The sequence below is a fragment of the Taudactylus pleione genome, unplaced genomic scaffold, assembly GCF_031769625.1.
Source record: "Taudactylus pleione unplaced genomic scaffold, aTauple2 ptg001203l, whole genome shotgun sequence".
In the NCBI taxonomy this organism is placed as follows: domain Eukaryota; kingdom Metazoa; phylum Chordata; class Amphibia; order Anura; family Myobatrachidae; genus Taudactylus; species Taudactylus pleione.
In genome coordinates, this window is record NW_028285604.1 from 130,352 (window position 1) to 154,557 (window position 24,206).

General features: G+C 50.8%; 1 protein-coding gene across 1 annotated transcript in view; it reads right to left on the reverse strand.

Annotated features, from left to right (window-relative positions):
• Positions 1–16,958, reverse strand: part of LOC148451034 (ADP-ribosylation factor-binding protein GGA1-like) — a gene marked incomplete at its 3' end in the record, with an annotated part of 127,456 nt that extends 110,498 nt beyond the window's left edge. Inside the window, exons 1-3 of the mRNA XM_088462353.1 lie at positions 16,843–16,958; positions 8,685–8,769; positions 8,250–8,325 (exon numbers count right to left, since the gene is read on the reverse strand). Of these exons, the coding sequence (XP_088318479.1) occupies positions 8,250–8,325; positions 8,685–8,769; positions 16,843–16,873 (192 nt within the window). The remainder of the gene's footprint in view (positions 1–8,249; positions 8,326–8,684; positions 8,770–16,842) is intronic.
• Positions 16,959–24,206: the final 7,248 nt, after the last annotated feature.

Genomic DNA, 24,206 nt, shown 5'->3' on the forward strand with positions numbered 1-24,206 from the left:
AACAATGGCACAGGAGACACACGGACGTACACCAGGGAAGGACTTAGCGGTATCAGCACAATGGCAGAGGAGACACACGGACGTACACCAGGGGAGGATGTAGCGGCATCAGCACAATGGCACAGGAGACACAGGGACGTACACCAGGGGAGGACGTAGCGGTATCAGCACAAAGGCACAGGAGACACACAGACGTACACCAGGGGAGGACGTAGCGGTATCAGCACAATGGCACAGGAGACACAGGGACGTACACCAGGGAAGGGATTGTAACGGTATCAGCACAATGGCACAGGAGAAACAGGGACGTACAACAGGGGAGGACGTAGCGGCATCTGCACAATGGCACAGGAGACACAGGGACGTACACCAGGGATGGACGTAACGGTATCAGCACAATGGCACAGGAGACACAGGGACGTACACCAGGTAAGGACGTAGCGGTATCAGCACAATGGCACAGGAGACACAGGGACGTACACCAGGGGAGGACGTAGCGGTATCAGCACAATGGCAGAGGAGACACACGGACGTACACCAGGGGAGGACGTAGCGGCATCAGCACAATGGCACAGGAGACACAGGGACGTACACCAGGGGAGGACGTAGCGGTATCAGCACAAAGGCACAGGAGACACACAGACGTACACCAGGGGAGGACGTAGCGGTATCAGTACAATGGCACAGGAGACACAGGGACGTACACCAGGGAAGGGATTGTAACGGTATCAGCACAATGGCACAGGAGACACAGGGACGTACACCAGGGGAGGACGTAGCGGTATCAGCACAATGGCACAGGAGACACAGGGACGTACACCAGGGGAGGACGTAGCGGTATCAGCACAATGGCACAGGAGACACAGGGACGTACACCAGGGAAGGACGTAGCGGTATCAGCACAATGGCACAGGAGACACAGGGACGTACACCAGGGGAGGACGTAGCGGTATCAGCACAATGGCACAGGAGACACAGGGACGTACACCAGGGAAGGACGTAGCGGTATCAGCACAATGGCACAGGAGACACACGGACGTACACCAAGGGAGGACGTAGCGGTATCAGCACAATGGCACAGGAGACACAGGGACGTACACCAGGGGAGGAAGTAGCGGTATCAGCACAATGGAACAGGGACGTACACCAGGGGAGGACGTAGCGGTATCAGCACAATGGCACAAGAGACACAGGGACGTACACCAGGGAAGGACGTAGCGGTTTCAGCACAATGGCACAGGAGACACACGGACGTACACCAAGGGAGGACGTAGCGGTATCAGCACAATGGCACAGGAGACACAGGGACGTACACCAGGGGAGGACGTAGCGGTATCAGAACAATGGCACAGGGACGTACACCAGGGGAGGACGTAGCGGTATCAGCACAATGGCACAAGAGACACAGGGACGTACATCAGGGGAGGACGTAGCGGTATCAGCACAATGGCAGAGGAGACACACGGACGTACACCAGGGGAAGACGTAGCGGTATCAGCACAATGGCACAGGAGACACAGGGACGTACACCAGGGGAGGACGTAGCGGCATCAGCACAATGGCACAGGAGACACAGGGACGTACACCAGGGGAGGACGTAGCGGTATCAGCACAATGGCACAGGAGACACAGGGACATACACCAACGGAGGACGTAGCGGTATCAGCACAATGGCACAGGAGACACACGGACGTACACCAGGGGAGGACGTAGCGGTATCAGCACAATGGCACAGGAGACACAGGGACGTCCACCAGGGGAGAACGTAGCGGTATCAGTACAATAGCACAGGAGACACAGGGACGTACACCAGGGGAGGACGTAGCGGTATCAGCACAATAGCACAGGAGACACAGGGACGTACAGCAGGGGAGGACGTAGCGGTATCAGCACAATGGCAGAGGAGACACAGGGACGTACACCAGGGGAGGACGTAGCGGTATCAGCACAATGGCACAGGAGACACAGGGACGTACACCAGGGGAGGACGTAACGGTATCAGCACAATGGCACAGGAGACACAGGGACGTACACCAGGGGAGGACGTAGCGGTATCAGCACAATGGCACAGGAGACACAGGGACGTACACCAGGGGAGGACGTAGCGGTATCAGTATAATGGCACAGGAGACACAGGGACGTACACCAGGGAAGGACGTAGCGGTATCAGTAATAATGGCACAGGAGACACACGGACGTACACCAGGGAAGGACGTAGCGGTATCAGCACAATGGCACAGTAGACACAGGGACGTAAACCAGGGGAGGACGTAGCGGTATCAGCACAATGGCACAGGAGACACAGGGACGTACACCAGGGGAGGACGTAGCGGTATCAGCACAATGGCAGAGGAGACACACGGACGTACACCAGGGGAGGACGTAGCGGTATCAGCACAATGGCACAGGAGACACAGGGACGTACACCAGGGGAGGACGTAGCGTTATCAGCACAATGGCACAGGAGACACATGGACGTACACCAGGGGAGGACGTAGCGGTATCAGCACAATGGCACAGGAGACACAGGGACGTACACCAGGGGAGAACGTAGCGGTATCAGCACAATGGCACAGGAGACACAGGGACGTACACCAGGGAAGGACGTAGCGGTATCAGCACAATGGCACAGGAGAAACAGGGACGTACAACAGGGGAGGACGTAGCGGCATCTGCACAATGGCACAGGAGACACAGGGACGTACACCAGGGATGGACGTAACGGTATCAGCACAATGGCACAGGAGACACAGGGACGTACACCAGGTAAGGACGCAGCGGTATCAGCACAATGGCACAGGAGACACAGGGACGTACACCAGGGGAGGACGTAGCGGTATCAGCACAATGGCAGAGGAGACACACGGACGTACACCAGGGGAGGACGTAGCGGCATCAGCACAATGGCACAGGAGACACAGGGACGTACACCAGGGGAGGACGTAGCGGTATCAGTATAATGGCAGAGGAGACACAGGGACGTACACCAGGGAAGGACGTAGCGGTATCAGTAATAATGGCACAGGAGACACACGGACGTACACCAGGGAAGGACTTAGCGGTATCAGCACAATGGCACAGGAGACACAGGGACGTAAACCAGGGAAGGACGTAGCGGTATCAGCGCAATGGCACAGGAGGCACAGGGACGTACACCAGGGGAGGACGTAGCGGTATCAGCACAATGGCAGAGGAGACACACGGACGTACACCAGGGGAGGATGTAGCGGCATCAGCACAATGGCACAGGAGACACAGGGACGTACACCAGGGGAGGACGTAGCGGTATCAGCACAAAGGCACAGGAGACACACAGACGTACACCAGGGGAGGACGTAGCGGTATCAGCACAATGGCACAGGAGACACAGGGACGTACACCAGGGAAGGGATTGTAACGGTATCAGCACAATGGCACAGGAGAAACAGGGACGTACAACAGGGGAGGACGTAGCGGCATCTGCACAATGGCACAGGAGACACAGGGACGTACACCAGGGATGGACGTAACGGTATCAGCACAATGGCACAGGAGACACAGGGACGTACACCAGGTAAGGACGTAGCGGTATCAGCACAATGGCACAGGAGACACAGGGACGTACACCAGGGGAGGACGTAGCGGTATCAGCACAATGGCAGAGGAGACACACGGACGTACACCAGGGGAGGACGTAGCGGCATCAGCACAATGGCACAGGAGACACAGGGACGTACACCAGGGGAGGACGTAGCGGTATCAGCACAAAGGCACAGGAGACACACAGACGTACACCAGGGGAGGACGTAGCGGTATCAGTACAATGGCACAGGAGACACAGGGACGTACACCAGGGAAGGGATTGTAACGGTATCAGCACAATGGCACAGGAGACACAGGGACGTACACCAGGGGAGGACGTAGCGGTATCAGCACAATGGCACAGGAGACACAGGGACGTACACCAGGGGAGGACGTAGCGGTATCAGCACAATGGCACAGGAGACACAGGGACGTACACCAGGGAAGGACGTAGCGGTATCAGCACAATGGCACAGGAGACACAGGGACGTACACCAGGGAAGGACGTAGCGGTATCAGCACAATGGCATAGGAGACACACGGACGTACACCAGGGAAGGGCGTAGCGGTATCAGCACAATGGCACAGGAGACACACGGACGTACACCAAGGGAGGACGTAGCGGTATCAGCACAATGGCACAGGAGACACAGGGACGTACACCAGGGGAGGACGTAGCGGTATTAGCACAATGGCACAGGAGACACACGGACGTACACCAGGGAAGGACGTAGCGGTATCAGCACAATGGCACAGGGACGTACACCAGGGAAGGACGTAGCGGTATCAGCACAATGGCACAGGAGACACAGGGACGTACACCAGGGGAGGACGTAGCGGTATCAGCACAATGGCACAGGAGACACAGGGACGTACACCAGGGGAGGACGTAGCGGTATCAGCACAATGGCACAGGAGACACAGGGACGTACACCAGGGAAGGACGTAGCGGTATCAGCACAATGGCACAGGAGACACAGGGACGTACACCAGGGAAGGACGTAGCGGTATCAGCACAATGGCACAGGAGACACAGGGACGTACACCAGGGAAGGACGTAGCGGTATCAGCACAATGACACAGGAGACACAGGGACGTACACCAGGGGAGGACGTAGCGGTATCAGCACAATGGCACAGGAGACACAGGGACGTACACCAGGGGAGGACGTAGCGGTATCAGCACAATGGCACAGGAGACACACGGACGTACACCAGGGGAGGACGTAGCGGTCGTAGCGGTATCAGCACAATGGCACAGGAGACACAGGGACGTACACCAGGGGAGGACGTAGCGGTATCAGCACAATGGCACAGGAGACACAGGGACGTACACCAGGGGAGGACGTAGCGGTATCAGCACAATGGCACAGGAGACACAGGGACGTACACCAGGGGAGGACGTAGCGGTATCAGTATAATGGCAGAGGAGACACAGGGACGTACACCAGGGAAGGACGTAGCGGTATCAGTAACAATGGCACAGGAGACACACGGACGTACACCAGGGAAGGACTTAGCGGTATCAGCACAATGGCACAGGAGACACAGGGACGTAAACCAGGGAAGGACGTAGCGGTATCAGCGCAATGGCACAGGAGGCACAGGGACGTACACCAGGGGAGGACGTAGCGGTATCAGCACAATGGCAGAGGAGACACACGGACGTACACCAGGGGAGGATGTAGCGGCATCAGCACAATGGCACAGGAGACACAGGGACGTACACCAGGGGAGGACGTAGCGGTATCAGCACAAAGGCACAGGAGACACACAGACGTACACCAGGGGAGGACGTAGCGGTATCAGCACAATGGCACAGGAGACACAGGGACGTACACCAGGGAAGGGATTGTAACGGTATCAGCACAATGGCACAGGAGAAACAGGGACGAGAAACAGGGACGTACAACAGGGGAGGACGTAGCGGCATCTGCACAATGGCACAGGAGACACAGGGACGTACACCAGGGATGGACGTAACGGTATCAGCACAATGGCACAGGAGACACAGGGACGTACACCAGGTAAGGACGTAGCGGTATCAGCACAATGGCACAGGAGACACAGGGACGTACACCAGGGGAGGACGTAGCGGTATCAGCACAATGGCAGAGGAGACACACGGACGTACACCAGGGGAGGACGTAGCGGCATCAGCACAATGGCACAGGAGACACAGGGACGTACACCAGGGGAGGACGTAGCGGTATCAGCACAAAGGCACAGGAGACACACAGACGTACACCAGGGGAGGACGTAGCGGTATCAGTACAATGGCACAGGAGACACAGGGACGTACACCAGGGAAGGGATTGTAACGGTATCAGCACAATGGCACAGGAGACACAGGGACGTACACCAGGGGAGGACGTAGCGGTATCAGCACAATGGCACAGGAGACACAGGGACGTACACCAGGGGAGGACGTAGCGGTATCAGCACAATGGCACAGGAGACACAGGGACGTACACCAGGGAAGGACGTAGCGGTATCAGCACAATGGCACAGGAGACACAGGGACGTACACCAGGGAAGGACGTAGCGGTATCAGCACAATGGCATAGGAGACACACGGACGTACACCAGGGAAGGGCGTAGCGGTATCAGCACAATGGCACAGGAGACACACGGACGTACACCAAGGGAGGACGTAGCGGTATCAGCACAATGGCACAGGAGACACAGGGACGTACACCAGGGGAGGACGTAGCGGTATTAGCACAATGGCACAGGAGACACACGGACGTACACCAGGGAAGGACGTAGCGGTATCAGCACAATGGCACAGGGACGTACACCAGGGGAGGACGTAGCGGTATCAGCACAATGGCACAGGAGACACACGGACGTACACCAGGGAAGGACGTAGCGGTATCAGCACAATGGCACAGGAGACACAGGGACGTACACCAGGGGAGGACGTAGCGGTATCAGCATAATGGCACAGGAGACACAGGGACGTACACCAGGGAAGGACGTAGCGGTATCAGCACAATGGCACAGGAGACACAGGGACGTACACCAGGGAAGGGATTGTAGCGGTATCAGCACAATGGCACAGGAGACACAGGGACGTACACCAGGGGAGGACGTAGCGGCATCAGCACAATGGCACAGGAGACACACGGACGTACACCAGGGGAGGACGTAGCGGTATCAGCACAATGGCACGGGAGACACACGGACGTACACCAGGGAAGGGATTGTAGCGGTATCAGCATAAAGACACAGAAGTAATACCGGCAGAAGACCCAGAAACCAGTGTCCGATATAATAGGAGGGAAGTAATGCCACTGCCCATCTTACTGGAGACAAAACAAATGTCGAGGTGAAAGGAGGTGATGACGTGGTGAAAGGAGGGGATGACGAGGTGAAAGGAGCGGATGACGAGGTGAAAGGAGCGGATGACGAGGTGAAAGGAGCGGGTGACGAGGTGAAAGGAGGGAGTGACGAGGTGAAAGGAGGGAGTGACGAGGTGAAAGGAGGGAGTGACGAGGTGAAAGGAGGGGGTGACGAGGTGAAAGGAGGGGGTGACGAGGTGAATGGAGGGGATGACGTGGTGAATGGAGGGGATGACGAGGTGAAAGGAGGGGATGACGAGGTGAAAGGAGGGGATGACGAGGTGAAAGGAGGGGATGACGAGGTGAAAGGAGGGGATGACGAGGTGAAAGGAGCGGATGATGAGGTGAAAGGAGGAAGTGACGAGGTGGAAGGAGGGAGTGACGAAGTGAAAGGAGGGAGTGACGAGGTGAAAGGAGGGAGTGACGAGGTGAAAGGAGGGAGTGACGAGGTGAAAGGAGGGAGTGACGAGGTGAAAGGAGGGAGTGACGAGGTGAAAGGTGGGAGTGACGAGGTGAAAGGAGGGAGTGGCGAGGTGAAAGGTGGGAGTGGCGAGGTGAAAGGTGGGAGTGGCGAGGTGAAAGGAGGGAGTGACGAGGTGAAAGGAGGGAGTGACGAGGTGAAAGGAGGGAGTGACGAGGTGAAAGGAGGGAGTGACGAGGTGAAAGGAGGGAGTGACGAGGTGAAAGGTGTGACATAAGACTAGAGGCTCCATGTTCTCCTCCTAAGATCACGGAGCTACATTTGTGCAGAGTGAGCAGATGCTGGGAGGTATCAGGAACTTTGGCGTCTCCTAACTCTACATTAGAGAACAGGGGGCCTGATTCAACAAGGATCGCAACTGCGATTATGCATGCTATCGGCCAATTGTGCACTTTTGTGCATGCATCGCACTGTGCGTGCGTGAAGGGCTCACTGCAGTCGGAACTGCGTTCGTAGTGACTAAGCAGGGCCATCGCAGAGTGATTGACAGGAAGTGCTGTTTGTGGGTGGTGACAGGGGGCGCCCAGCGAAACGCAGGTATGTCAGTGCGTTAACGGCGTTACAGGGGCGTGCATAAATTATTCACTGCGAGGGCATACGCAGCTTCAGCTCCCATAGTGTGCGATCATGTTAGCCATTTCTGACTTATGTTGTACGGAGACTGCATTGGAATCGCAATGGTTTCGCATATTTTCGCAGCGGATCTGCGTGCGATTACGGCGATGCAATCAAAGTTGCGATCTGTACTGAATCAGGTCCAGTATAACATATATCCAGGAAAGACTGACCAGCTTCATTTACAAGTAAGGGGATGAAGAATTGGAAGATGGAGAATATATAGAGGTTCTGTGTAAAGCACGTTACCGTCAGAGCTTGCATGGCCTCCCATTCTTGTGGGGACTGTATCTTATGTGCCAAAAGCCGGGTAGCGAGTTGAGGCCTATGTAAGAAAACAAGTGCAAGAGGTTTGATTAAAAAAGATAGTTAGGAGTTTCATAATGGAGCAGAATAAAAATAGCAGAACTTCACAGAAGGAGCAGTACAGCCGGAAACGTGTTCTAGTGATAAAGGAACTCCCAGCCCAGGTATTACAGACAGCGGCACCCTTCTGAGATCAGGAGAGCGAGTAACTCTTATTACTTATTACTTATAACGCTGCAATTACGTGGTTCCTACTCCTCCCTTATTTACTTCCCTAAAGAATAAAATTCCCAATAAACGAGCTGAACTTGGCTTTACTTAGTGCCTGAATGCTAATGGCTGTAATGACCCCATAAAGACAGATCAGAGCTCCCTCACCCTTCCAGGTCACTGTTCAGTTGATTACAAAAAGCCTCCACATCTTCCCAGTCCTGCTCTTTGTTTAGTGGGTTTGTGGCCCGGTCTGGTGAGAAAATAAAACAAGTCAGAGTTATGCTGAGAAGCAATAAGAACACAGCGCTGCAATCACAGGACACTGCTCCATCCTACATTCCCCCCTGTAATTACTAATGTAACAGAATTACATACACACTGTGACATGCACAGTGACATCACCACATCCTCCCATCACACAGACTGTAACATGCACAGTGACATCACCACATCCTCCCTCTGTGACATGCACAGTGACATCACCACATCCTCCCATCACACAGACTGTAACGTGCACAGTGACATCACCGCATCCTCCCTCTGTGACATGCACAGTGACATCACCACATCCTCCCATCACACAGACTGTAACGTGCACAGTGAAATCACCGCATCCTCCCTCTGTAACATGCACAGTGACATCACCGCATCCTCCCTCTGTAACATGCACAGTGACATCACCACATACTCCCTCTGTGACATGCACAGTGACATCACCACATCCTCCCATCACACAGACTGTAACATGCACAGTGACATCACCACATCCTCCCTCTGTGACATGCACAGTGACATCACCACATCCTCCCATCACACAGACTGTAACGTGCACAGTGACATCACCGCATCCTCCCTCTGTGACATGCACAGTGACATCACCACATCCTCCCATCACACAGACTGTAACGTGCACAGTGACATCACCGCATCCTCCCTCTGTAACATGCACAGTAACATCACCGCATCCTCCCTCTGTAACATGCACAGTGACATCACCACATACTCCCTCTGTGACATGCACAGTGACATCACCACATCCTCCCATCACACAGACTGTAACATGCACAGTGACATCACCACATCCTCCCTCTGTGACATGCACAGTGACATCACCACATCCTCCCATCACACAGACTGTAACGTGCACAGTGACATCACCGCATCCTCCCTCTGTGACATGCACAGTGACATCACCACATCCTCCCATCACACAGACTGTAACGTGCACAGTGACATCACCGCATCCTCCCTCTGTAACATGCACAGTGTCATCACCACATACTCCCTCTGTGACATGCACAGTGACATCACCACATCCTCCCATCACACAGACTGTAACGTGCACAGTGACATCACCGCATCCTCCCTCTGTGACATGCACAGTGACATCACCACATCCTCCCTCTGTGACATGCACAGTGACATCACCACATCCTCCCTCTGTAACATGCACAGTGTCATCACCACATCCTCCCTCTGTGACATGCACAGTGACATCACCACATCCTCCCATCACACAGACTGTAACGTGCACAGTGACATCACCACATCCTCCCTCTGTAACATGCACAGTGTCATCACCACATACTCCCTCTGTGACATGCACAGTGACATCACCACATCCTCCCTCTGTGACATGCACAGTGACATCACCACATCCTCCCTCTGTGACATGCACAGTGACATCACCACATCCTCCCATCACACAGACTGTAACATGCACAGTGACATCACCACATCCTCCCATCACACAGACTGTAACATGCACAGTGTCATAACCACATCCTCCCTCTGTGACATGCACAGTGACATCACCACATCCTCCCATCACACAGACTGTAACGTGCACAGTGACATCACCACATCCTTCCTCTGTAACATGCACAGTGACATCACCACATCCTCCCTCTGTGACATGCACAGTGTCATCACCACATCCTCCCTCTGTGACATGCACAGTGTCATCACCACATCCTCCCTCTGTGACATGCACAGTGACATCACCACATCCTCCCTCTGTGACATGCACAGTGACATCACCACATCCTCCCTCTGTAACATGCACAGTGTCATCACCACATACTCCCTCTGTAACATGCACAGTGACATCACCACATACTCCCTCTCTAACATGCACAGTGACATCACCACATACTCCCTCTGTAACATGCACAGTGACATCACCACATACTCCCTCTGTAACATGCACAGTGTCATCACCACATACTCCCTCTGTAACATGCACAGTGACATCACCACATACTCCCTCTGTAACATGCACAGTGACATCACCACATACTCCCTCTGTAACATGCACAGTGACATCACCACATACTCCCTCTGTAACATGCACAGTGACATCACCACATACTCCCTCTGTAACATGCACAGTGACATCACCACATCCTCCCATCACACAGACTGTAACATGCACAGTGACATCACCACATACTCTCTCTGTAACATGCACAGTGACATCACCACATACTCCATCTGTAACATGCACAGTGACATCACCACATCCTCCCTCTGTGCATGCACAGTGACATCACCACATCCTCCCTCTGTGACATGTACAGTGACATCACCACATCCTCCCTCTGTGACATGCACAGTGACATCACCACATACTCCCTCTGTGACATGCACAGTGACATCACCACATACTCCCTCTGTGACATGCACAGTGACATCAAAACATATACTCACTGTGACATGCAGTGACATCACCACATTCTCCCTCTGTGACATGCACAGTGACATCACCACATACTCCCTCTGTGACATGCACAGTGACATCACCACATACTGCCTCTGTAACATGCACAGTGACATCACCACATACTGCCTCTGTGACATGCACAGTGACATCACCACATACTCCCTCTGTAACATGCCCAGTGACATCACGACATATACTCACTGTGACATCACCACATCCTCCCATCACACAGACTGTAACATGCACAGAGACATCACCACATCCTCCCTCTGTGAAATGTACAGTGACATCAATACATCCTCCCTTTGTGACATTTACAGTGACATCATCACATCCTCCCTCTAACATGCACAGTGACATCACCACATACGCCCTCTGTAAAATGCACAGTGACATCTCCACATACTACCTCTGGGACATGTACAGTGACATCACCACATCCTCCCTCTGTAACATGCACAGTGACATCACCACATCCTCCCTCTGTGACATGTACAGTGACATCACCACATCCTCCCTCTGTGACATCACCACATTCTCCCTCTGTGACATGCACAGTGACATCACCATATCCTCCCTCTGTGACATGCACAGTGACATCACCACATCCTCCCTCTGTGACATGTACAGTGACATCACCACATCCTCCCTCTGTGACATGCAAAGTGCCATTACCACTTACTCCCTCTGTAACATGCACAGTAACATCACCACATCCTCCCTCTGTAACATGCAGTGACATCACCACATCATCCCATAACACAGACTGTAACATACACAGTGACATCACCACATCCTCCCTCTGTGAAATGTACAGTGACATCAATACATCCTCCCTTTGTGACATTTACAGTGACATCATCACATCCTCCCTCTAACATGCACAGTGACATCACCACATACACCCTCTGTAAAATGCACAGTGACATCTCCACATACTCCCTCTGGGACATGTACAGTGACATCACCACATCCTCCCTCTGTAACATGCACAGTGACATCACCACATCCTCCCATCACACAGACTGTAACATGCACAGTGTCATCACCACATACTCCCTCTGTAACATGCACAGTGTCATCACCACATACTCCCTCTGTAACATGCAGTGTCATCACCACATACTCCCTCTGTAACATGCACAGTGACATCACCACATCCTCCCTCTGTGACATGCACAGTGACATCACCACATCCTCCCTCTGTGACATGCACAGTGACATCACCACATCCTCCCATCACACAGACTGTAACATGCACAGTGACATCACCACATACTCCCTCTGTAACATGCACAGTGTCATCACCACATACTCCCTCTGTAACATGCACAGTGACATCACCACATACTCCCTCTGTAACATGCACAGTGACATCACCACATACTCCCTCTGTAACATGCACAGTGACATCACCACATACTCCCTCTGTAACATGCACAGTGACATCACCACATACTCCCTCTGTAACATGCACAGTGACATCACCACATCCTCCCATCACACAGACTGTAACATGCACAGTGACATCACCACATACTCTCTCTGTAACATGCACAGTGACATCACCACATACTCCATCTGTAACATGCACAGTGACATCACCACATCCTCCCTCTGTGCATGCACAGTGACATCACCACATCCTCCCTCTGTGACATGTACAGTGACATCACCACATCCTCCCTCTGTGACATGCACAGTGACATCACCACATACTCCCTCTGTGACATGCACAGTGACATCACCACATACTCCCTCTGTGACATGCACAGTGACATCACCACATACTCCCTCTGTGACATGCACAGTGACATCAAAACATATACTCACTGTGACATCACCACATTCTCCCTCTGTGACATGCACAGTGACATCACCACATACTCCCTCTGTGACATGCACAGTGACATCACCACATACTGCCTCTGTAACATGCACAGTGACATCACCACATACTGCCTCTGTGACATGCACAGTGACATCACCACATACTCCCTCTGTAACATGCCCAGTGACATCACGACATATACTCACTGTGACATCACCACATCCTCCCATCACACAGACTGTAACATGCACAGAGACATCACCACATCCTCCCTCTGTGAAATGTACAGTGACATCAATACATCCTCCCTTTGTGACATGCACAGTGACATCACCACATCCTCCCTCTGTGACATGCAAAGTGACATCACCACATCCTCCCTCTGTGACATCACCACATTCTCCCTCTGTGACATGCAAAGTGACATCACCACATCCTCCCTCTGTGACATCACCACATTCTCCCTCTGTGACATGCACAGTGACATCACCACATCCTCCCTCTGTGACATGCACAGTGACATCACCACATCCTCCCTCTGTGACATGTACAGTGACATCACCACATCCTCCCTCTGTGACATGCAAAGTGCCATTACCACTTACTCCCTCTGTAACATGCACAGTAACATCACCACATCCTCCCTCTGTAACATGCAGTGACATCACCACATCATCCCATAACAGACTGTAACATACACAGTGACATCACCACATCCTCCCTCTGTGAAATGTACAGTGACATCAATACATCCTCCCTTTGTGACATTTACAGTGACATCATCACATCCTCCCTCTAACATGCACAGTGACATCACCACATACGCCCTCTGTAAAATGCACAGTGACATCTCCACATACTCCCTCTGGGACATGTACAGTGACATCACCACATCCTCCCTCTGTAACATGCACAGTGACATCACCACATCCTCCCTCTGTGACATGTACAGTGACATCACCACATCCTCCCTCAGTGACATCATCACATCCTCCCTCTGTGACATGCACAGTGACATCACCACATCCTCCCTCTGTGACATGCACAGTGACATCACCACATCCTCCCTCTGTGACATGCACAGTGACATCACCACATCCTCCCTCTGTGACATGCACAGTTACATCACCACATATTCCCTCTGTGACATGCATAGTGACATCAAAACATATACTCACTGTGACATGCAGTGACATCACATCCTCCCTCTGTGACATGCACAGTGACATCACCACATCCTCCCTCTGTAACATGCACAGTTACATCACCACATCCTCCCTCTCTGACATGTATAGTGACATCACCACATACTCCCTCTGTGACATGCATAGCGACATCAAAACATATACTCACTGTGACATGCAGTGACATCACCACATTCTCCCTCTGTGACATGCACAGTGACATCACCACATATACCCACTGTGACATGCACAGTGACATCACCACATTCTCCCTAAGTGACATGCACAGTGACATCACCACATACATCCACGGCAATGTGAACAGTGGCATTAGCACATAAGCCTTTCTCACCCACTATGGCCCGTATTCAATTTGGCGCGAAAAGTCCCAGGCTTTTCGTATGCTGTATTTTTCGCTGTCATCGCTGGTTTTGTATGCAAAAAAGTATAGCACGAGTCACCGCTTATCCCCGTATTCAATTCAAAATAGGCGACAACGGAACCCAGCGAATTTGGACCTGGCGAAAAGTCCTGGCAGATTTGGGGAAATCAGCCTGACACCCCCCAAAAGATGCACTGACATTGGGGATCACTGTAGATACCCCAGAATAGCCCTGCTGAAGGTATTTGGGTACTTAAATGATCTCAATGGCTGCTAATTAGCGTCTTTACACAAGTGGTGAAGTATAGCATTTGTGACGTCACTCCGTACACCCGCTGTAACATGTACTGTGACGTCACCCCGTATACCCGCTGTAACATGTACTGTGACATCATCCAGTACACCCGCTGTAACATGTACTGTGACGTCACCCCGTACACCCGCTGTAACATGTACTGTGGCGTCACCCCGTATACCAGCTGTAACGTGTACTGTGACGTCATCCCATATAACCCGCTGTAACATGTACTGTGACGTCACCCCGTACACCCGCTGTAACGTGTACTGTGACGTCACCCCGTACACCCGCTGTAACGTGTACTGTGACGTCACCCCGTACACCCGCTGTAACGTGTACTGTGACGTCACCCCGTACACCCGCTGTAACGTGTACTGTGACGTCACCCCGTACACCCGCTGTAACGTGTACTGTGACGTCACCCCCGTACACCCGCTGTAACGTGTACTGTGACGTCACCCCGTACACCCGCTGTAACGTGTACTGTGACGTCACCCCCGTACATCCGCTGTAACGTGTACTGTGATGTCACCCCGTACACCCGCTGTAACATGCACTGTGACGTCATCCCATATAACCCGCTGTAACATGCACTGTGACGTCACCCCCGTACACCCGCTGTAACATGTACTGTGACGTCACCCCGTACACCCGCTGTAACATGTACTGTGACGTCACCCCCGTACACCCGCTGTAACATGTACTGTGACGTCACCCCGTACACCCGCTGTAACGTGTACTGTGACGTCACCCCGTACACCCGCTGTAACGTGTACTGTGACGTCACCCCGTACACCCGCTGTAACGTGTACTGTGACGTCACCCCGTACACCCGCTGTAACGTGTACTGTGACGTCACCCCGTACACCCGCTGTAACGTGTACTGTGACGTCACCCCGTACACCAGCTGTAACGTGTACTGTGACGTCACCCCGTACATCCGCTGTAACATGTACTGTGATGTCACCCCGTACACCCGCTGTAACGTGTACTGTGACGTCACCCCATATAACCCGCTGTAACATGCACTGTGACGTCACCCCGTACACCCGCTGTAACATGCACTGTGACGTCACCCCCGTACACCCGCTGTAACATGTACTGTGACGTCACCCCGTACACCAGCTGTAACGTGTACTGTGACGTCACCCCGTACACCCGCTGTAACGTGTACTGTGACGTCACCCTGTACACCCGCTGTAACGTGCACTGTGACGTCATCCAGTACACCCGCTGTAACGTGCACTGTGACGTCACCCCGTACACCCGCTGTAACGTGCACTGTGACGTCACCCCGTACACCCGCTGTAACATGCACTGTGACGTCATCCCATATAACCCGCTGTAACATGTACTGTGATGTCATCCCATATAACCCGCTGTAACATGTACTGTGACGTTATCCCGTACACCAGCTGTAACATGTACTGTGACATCATCCCGTACACCAGCTGTAACATGTACTGTGACATCATCCCGTACACCAGCTGTAACATGAACTCTGACATCACCCCGTACACCAGCTGTAACATGTACTCTGACATCATCCCGTACACCCGCTGTAACATGAACTCTGACATCACCCCGTACACCAGCTGTAACATGTACTGTGACGTCACCCCGTACACCAGCTGTACCATGTACTTTGACGTCACCCCGTACACCTGCTGTAACATGTACTGTGACGTCACCCCGTACACCTGCTGTAACATGTACTGTGAAGTCACCCCGTACACTTGCTGTAACATGTACTGTGACGTCACCCCGTACACCCGCTGTAACATGCACTGTGACGTTACAATGATGTCACCCTTGGGCAGATGACGTGCAGACACGGAAAAGTTATAGACATGTGTCGGAATTGCACCCCACTGTACCCTGCATATAATCCCCCCACAACACTCACTGATCCGGGCTTCTAGACTCTCCTCATCCATTCTGAAAAATAGACAAGACGCAGACTACTTCCGTTTCTTGCCCGGTCGACACTTCCGCCAGCAAATGGGATGAACTCTGCGGCTCTTCCGCCCACTCTCCAAACCACGCCCCCGACACCTTCCTGTATAATACGGAGATCGATATTGCGCATGCGTGTCTGCATCCAACCACCGATAGGCGCCCGGAGCAGCGTAATTACAATGAGTATAAAATGTATGTAGCTAAGTCTGCATGTACCGGGTGTTTTATATACCGTATACTCTGTATCTAATGTACCCCTCCCACAGGCTCAAATACCGTATACTCTGTATCTAATGTACCCCTCCCACAGGCTGACATACCGTATACTCTGCATCTAATGTACCCCTCCCACAGGCTCAAATACCGTATACTCTGCATCTAATGTACCCCTCCCACAGGCTCAAATACAGTATACTCTGTATCTAATGTACCCCTCCCACAGGCTGACATACCGTATACACTGTATCTAATGTACCCCTCCCACAGGCTCACATACCGTATACTCTATCTAATATACCCCTCCCACAGGCTGACATACCGTATACACTGTATCTAATGTACCCCTCCCACAGGCTGACATACCGTATACTCTGTATCTAATGTACCCCTCCCACAGGCTCACATACCGTATACTCTCTATCTAATATACCCCTCCCACAGGCTGACATACCGTATACACTGTATCTAATGTACCCCTCCCACAGGCTCAAATACCGTATACTCTGCATCTAATGTACCCCTCCCACAGGCTCAAATACCGTATACTCTGTATCTAATGTACCCCTCCCACAGGCTGACATACCGTATACACTGTATCTAATGTACCCCTCCCACAGGCTCACATACCGTATACTCTCTATCTAATATACCCCTCCCACAGGCTGACATACCGTATACACTGTATCTAATGTACCCCTCCCACAGGCTGACATACCGTATACTCTGTATCTAATGTACCCCTCCCACAGGCTCACATACCGTATACTCTCTATCTAATGTACCCCTCCCACAGGCTGACATACCGTATACACTGTATCTAATGTACCCCTCCCACAGGCTGACATACCGTATACTCTGTATCTAATGTACCCCTCCCACAGGCTCACCCACAGGCTGACATACCGTATACTCTGTATCTAATATACCCCTCCCACAGGCTCACCCACAGGCTGACGTACCGTATACTCTGTATCTAATGTACCCCTCCCACAGGCTCAAATACCGTATACTCTGTATCTAATGTACCCCTCCCACAGGCTGACATACCGTATACTCTGTATCTAATATACCCCTCCCACAGGCTCACCCACAGGCTGACATACCGTATACTCTCTATCTAATGTGGCTCACCCACAGGCTCAAATACCGTATACTCTGTATCTAATGTACCCTTCCCACAGGCTGACATACCGTATACTCTGTATCTAATGTACCCCTCCCACAGGCTGACATACCGTATACTCTGTATCTAATGTACCCCTCCCACAGGCTGACATACCGTATACTCTGTATCTAATGTACCCCTCCCACAGGCTGACATACCGTATACTCTGTATCTAATGTACCCCTCCCACAGGCTCATCCACAGGCTGACATACCGTATACACTGTATCTAATGTACCCCTCCCACAGGCTCAAATACCGTATACTCTGTATCTAATGTACCCCTCCCACAGGCTGACATACCGTATACTCTGTATCTAATGTACCCCTCCCACAGGCTCATCCACAGGCTGACATACCGTATACTCTGTATCTAATGTACCCCTCCCACAGGCTCAAATACCGTACACTCTGTATCTAATGTACCCCTCCCACAGGCTGACATACCGTATACTCTGTATCTAATGTACCCCTCCCACAGGCTCAAATACCGTATACTCTGCATCTAATGTACCCCTCCCACAGGCTCAAATACCGTATACTCTGTATCTAATGTACCCCTCCCACAGGCTGACATACCGTATACACTGTATCTAATGTACCCCTCCCACAGGCTCACATACCGTATACTCTATCTAATATACCCCTCCCACAGGCTGACATACCGTATACACTGTATCTAATGTACCCCTCCCACAGGCTGACATACCGTATACTCTGTATCTAATGTACCCCTCCCACAGGCTCACATACCGTATACTCTCTATCTAATATACCCCTCCCACAGGCTGACATACCGTATACACTGTATCTAATGTACCCCTCCCACAGGCTCAAATACCGTATACTCTGCATCTAATGTACCCCTCCCACAGGCTCAAATACCGTATACTCTGTATCTAATGTACCCCTCCCACAGGCTGACATACCGTATACACTGTATCTAATGTACCCCTCCCACAGGCTCACATACCGTATACTCTCTATCTAATATACCCCTCCCACAGGCTGACATACCGTATACACTGTATCTAATGTACCCCTCCCACAGGCTGACATACCGTATACTCTGTATCTAATGTACCCCTCCCACAGGCTCACATACCGTATACTCTCTATCTAATGTACCCCTCCCACAGGCTGACATACCGTATACACTGTATCTAATGTACCCCTCCCACAGGCTGACATACCGTATACTCTGTATCTAATGTACCCCTCCCACAGGCTCACCCACAGGCTGACATACCGTATACTCTGTATCTAATATACCCCTCCCACAGGCTCACCCACAGGCTGACGTACCGTATACTCTGTATCTAATGTACCCCTCCCACAGGCTCAAATACCGTATACTCTGTATCTAATGTACCCCTCCCACAGGCTGACATACCGTATACTCTGTATCTAATATACCCCTCCCACAGGCTCACCCACAGGCTGACATACCGTATACTCTCTATCTAATGTGGCTCACCCACAGGCTCAAATACCGTATACTCTGTATCTAATGTACCCTTCCCACAGGCTGACATACCGTATACTCTGTATCTAATGTACCCCTCCCACAGGCTGACATACCGTATACTCTGTATCTAATGTACCCCTCCCACAGGCTGACATACCGTATACTCTGTATCTAATGTACCCCTCCCACAGGCTGACATACCGTATACTCTGTATCTAATGTACCCCTCCCACAGGCTGACATACCGTATACTCTGTATCTAATGTACCCCTCCCACAGGCTCATCCACAGGCTGACATACCGTATACACTGTATCTAATGTACCCCTCCCACAGGCTGACATACCGTATACTCTGTATCTAATGTACCCCTCCCACAGGCTCACCCACAGGCTGACATACCGTATACTCTGTATCTAATATACCCCTCCCACAGGCTCACCCACAGGCTGAAATACCGTATACTCTGTATCTAATGTACCCCTCCCACAGGCTGTCCCACAGGTTGACATACCGTATACTCTGTATCTAATGTACCCCTCCCACATTCTGACATACCGTATACTCTGTATCTAATGTACCCCTCCCACAGGCTCATCCACAGGCTGACATACCGTATACACTGTATCTAATGTACCCCTCCCACAGGCTCACCCACAGGCTGACATACCGTATACAGTATCTAATGTACCCCTCCCACAGGCTGACATACCGTATACTCTGTATCTAATGTACCCCTCCCACAGGCTGACATACCGTATACTCTGTATCTAATGTACCCCTCCCACAGGCTGACATACCGTATACTCTGTATCTAATGTACCCCTCCCACAGGCTCATCCACAGGCTGACATACCGTATACACTGTATCTAATGTACCCCTCCCACAGGCTCACCCACAGGCTGACATACCGTATACAGTATCTAATGTACCCCTCCCACAGGCTCACCCACAGGCTGACATACCGTATACTCTGTATCTAATGTACCCCTCCCACAGGCTCACATACCGTATACTCTGTATCTAATATACCCCTCCCACAGGCTCACCCACAGGCTGACATACCGTATACTCTGTATCTAATGTACCCCTCCCACAGGCTGTGCCACAGGTTGACATACCGTATACTCTGTATCTAATGTACCCCTCCCACAGGCTGACATACCGTATACTCTGTATCTAATGTACCCCTCCCACAGGCTGACATACCGTATACACTGTATCTAATGTACCCCTCCCACAGGCTCACCCACAGGCTGACATACCGTATACAGTATCTAATGTACCCCTCCCACAGGCTGACATACCGTATACTCTGTATCTAATATACCCCTCCCACAGGCTCACCCACAGGCTGACATACCGTATACTCTGTATCTAATGTACCCCTCCCACAGGCTCACCCACAGGCTGACATACCGTATACTCTGTATCTAATGTACCCCTCCCACAGGCTCACCCACAGGCTGACATACCATATACTCTGTATCTAATGTACCCCTCCCACAGGCTCACCCACAGGCTGACATACCGTATACTCTGTATCTAATGTACCCCTCCCACAGGCTGACATACCGTATACACTGTATCTAATGTACCCCTCCCACAGGCTTTCCCACAGGCTTTCCCACAGGCTGACATACCGTATACTCTGTATCTAATGTACCCCTCCCACAGGCTGTCCCCCAGGTTGACATACCGTATACTCTATCTAATGTACCCCTCCCACAGGCTGACATACCGTATACTCTGTATCTAATATACCCCTCCCACAGGCTCACCCACAGGCTGACATACCGTATACTCTGTATCTAATGTACCCCTCCCACAGGCTCACCCACAGGCTGACATACTGTATACTCTGTATCTAATGTACCCCTCCCACAGGCTGACATACCGTATACACTGTATCTAATGTACCCCTCCCACAGGCTGACATACCGTATACTCTGTATCTAATGTACCCCTCACACAGGCTCACCCACAGGCTGACATACCGTATACTCTGTATCTAATGTACCCCTCCCACTGGCTCCCCCACAGGCTGACATACCGTATACACTGTATCTAATGTACCCCTCCCACAGGCTGTCCCACAGGTTGACATACCGTATACTCTGTATCTAATGTACCCCTCCCACAGGCTCACCCACAGGCTGACATACCGTATACTCTGTATCTAATGTACCCCTCCCACAGGCTGACATACCGTATACACTGTATCTAATGTACCCCTCCCACAGGCTGACATACCGTATACTCTGTATCTAATGTACCCCTCACACAGGCTCACCCACAGGCTGACATACCGTATACTCTGTATCTAATGTACCCCTCCCACAGGCTGACATACCGTATACACTGTATCTAATGTACCCCTCCCACAGGCTGTCCCACAGGTTGACATACCGTATACTCTGTATCTAATGTACCCCTCCCACAGACTCACCCACAGGCTGACATACTGTATACTCTGTATCTAATATACCCCTCCCACAGGCTCACCCACAGGCTGACATACCGTATACACTCTATCTAATGTACCCCTCCCACAGGCTGACATACCATATACTCTGTATCTAATGTACCCCTCACACAGGCTCACATACCGTATACTCTGTATCTAATGTACCCCTCCCACAGGCTCACCCACAGGCTGACATACCGTATACACTGTATCTAATGTACCCCTCCCACAGGCTGTCCCACAGGTTGACATACCGTATACTCTGTATCTAATGTACCCCTCCCACAGGCTGACATACCGTATACTCTGTATCTAATGTACCCCTCCCACAGGCTGACATACCGTATACACTGTATCTAATGTACCCCTCCCACAGGCTAGACAGGATTAGATATGAAAAAATCACAGCAAGTTGAATAATCATACATCCACAATAGGCATTGTTAAGGGATTATTATATTCCCTTTATTTCCTTTATGAATTCCTATTATTCACTATACCCTAAAGTCGCTGTTTAGCATTGCGTACGCATATGAAATAATTGCTTTCCAGACTTTGTGTGTGGTTCCAAAGCACAAAAGTTATTATTCACATTAAAGCATATAGTTACACGCTTTGATCTATAATACAATTAGCGCAAAGGTTTTACAAAATACAAGGTACAGTCGATACATAAGCATGCGCTCTGGATCCAGATTTCCCGGCATCAACTATGAAACTTCCACCAACAGAAAGAAAGATCACTAACTACCAGATCTAGAGTGCTTGCATATGTACCCTTGCTGGGATAGGCAATACAATAGAATGAGTTGGCACAATTCTATTGGTTCTTCCTCCTGGTTCTTCTGTTACGATACAGTTCATAGGTCAGTTTGTATTGTAATTGTTCAGCCCTCCAACAGCTCTTTATGTGCGTTTTCCCACCGAAGAACAAGTCTAAACTAGCTAATAAACATTACATTACAGAGTACATTTCAATGCCTATCTCTCTATGATCCATAATCCGCAGACGCATGTTGCGATTTCCTTGCTGATGGAACCGGAAGTCTGCAAATAAACAGTGGTTTAGAATGGCACCAAACATGGTCTGCTTATCATGTACTAAACCTTAGATACCAAATATATATATTTCAGAATAGACTAGATAATGTATAAAACCTCTAATATTAACCTTAATGCTTAGGGAACCTTTTTATACATTTTGGTATGTGTAAGGATATTGCGTGTAGTCGCTAATATGCGTGGTGCGTTTTATGTGCAGAATGTTTTAATAAACAGTGCAACTGTGCGCTGTGCGTCTTGTATATTATATGAATGATTTAATGTGTGTATGGGGTAGGGTAGGACTTTTTACAATATGTGGTAGCAATGCAGTCGCACGATGCTAATAGCATATTAGCATCGCACACAATGGTTTCATGCTGATGATGCAAGATGGCATTGTCAGGGGCAACAAAATGGCGTCGCCCGATTTTAACTTGAGATCTGCTCACAGCCAAACATCCGGCTTCGACAGTCCATCCTTTGATAACAAACAATACGATATCACACTCTGGTCTTAAATTTATTTTTAGTCTTACACTATGACATATTTTTTAATGTTATATTATGGGATGGCACAAGGTGGTTCTTAAACAATCAATAAGGTGTCTCTGGGAGGGACATAAAACTACCCTTATATACACACCGCGGATCTTGAAAGATCATGGGAAAGATGTGGGAATGCACCTAACCTATAAAGGAAGTCTTGAAGGGGATAAGGACTTACATTATTTAAGATGTTTAAAATAACATTTCACAATACATTTCATGTGTGGCTAAATATATACATCATCTGATGGTACATTCTAGTTCAGGGTTGTAATGCAGTTCTTAATTTACCTCAGTATTCATATTGTTACTACTGACCACCATCATAATTTCATTCCTTCGATTTGCCTTAGTTTTACATTTTCCACATTTCAATACAGTAGGAACACACCTGACACATAAG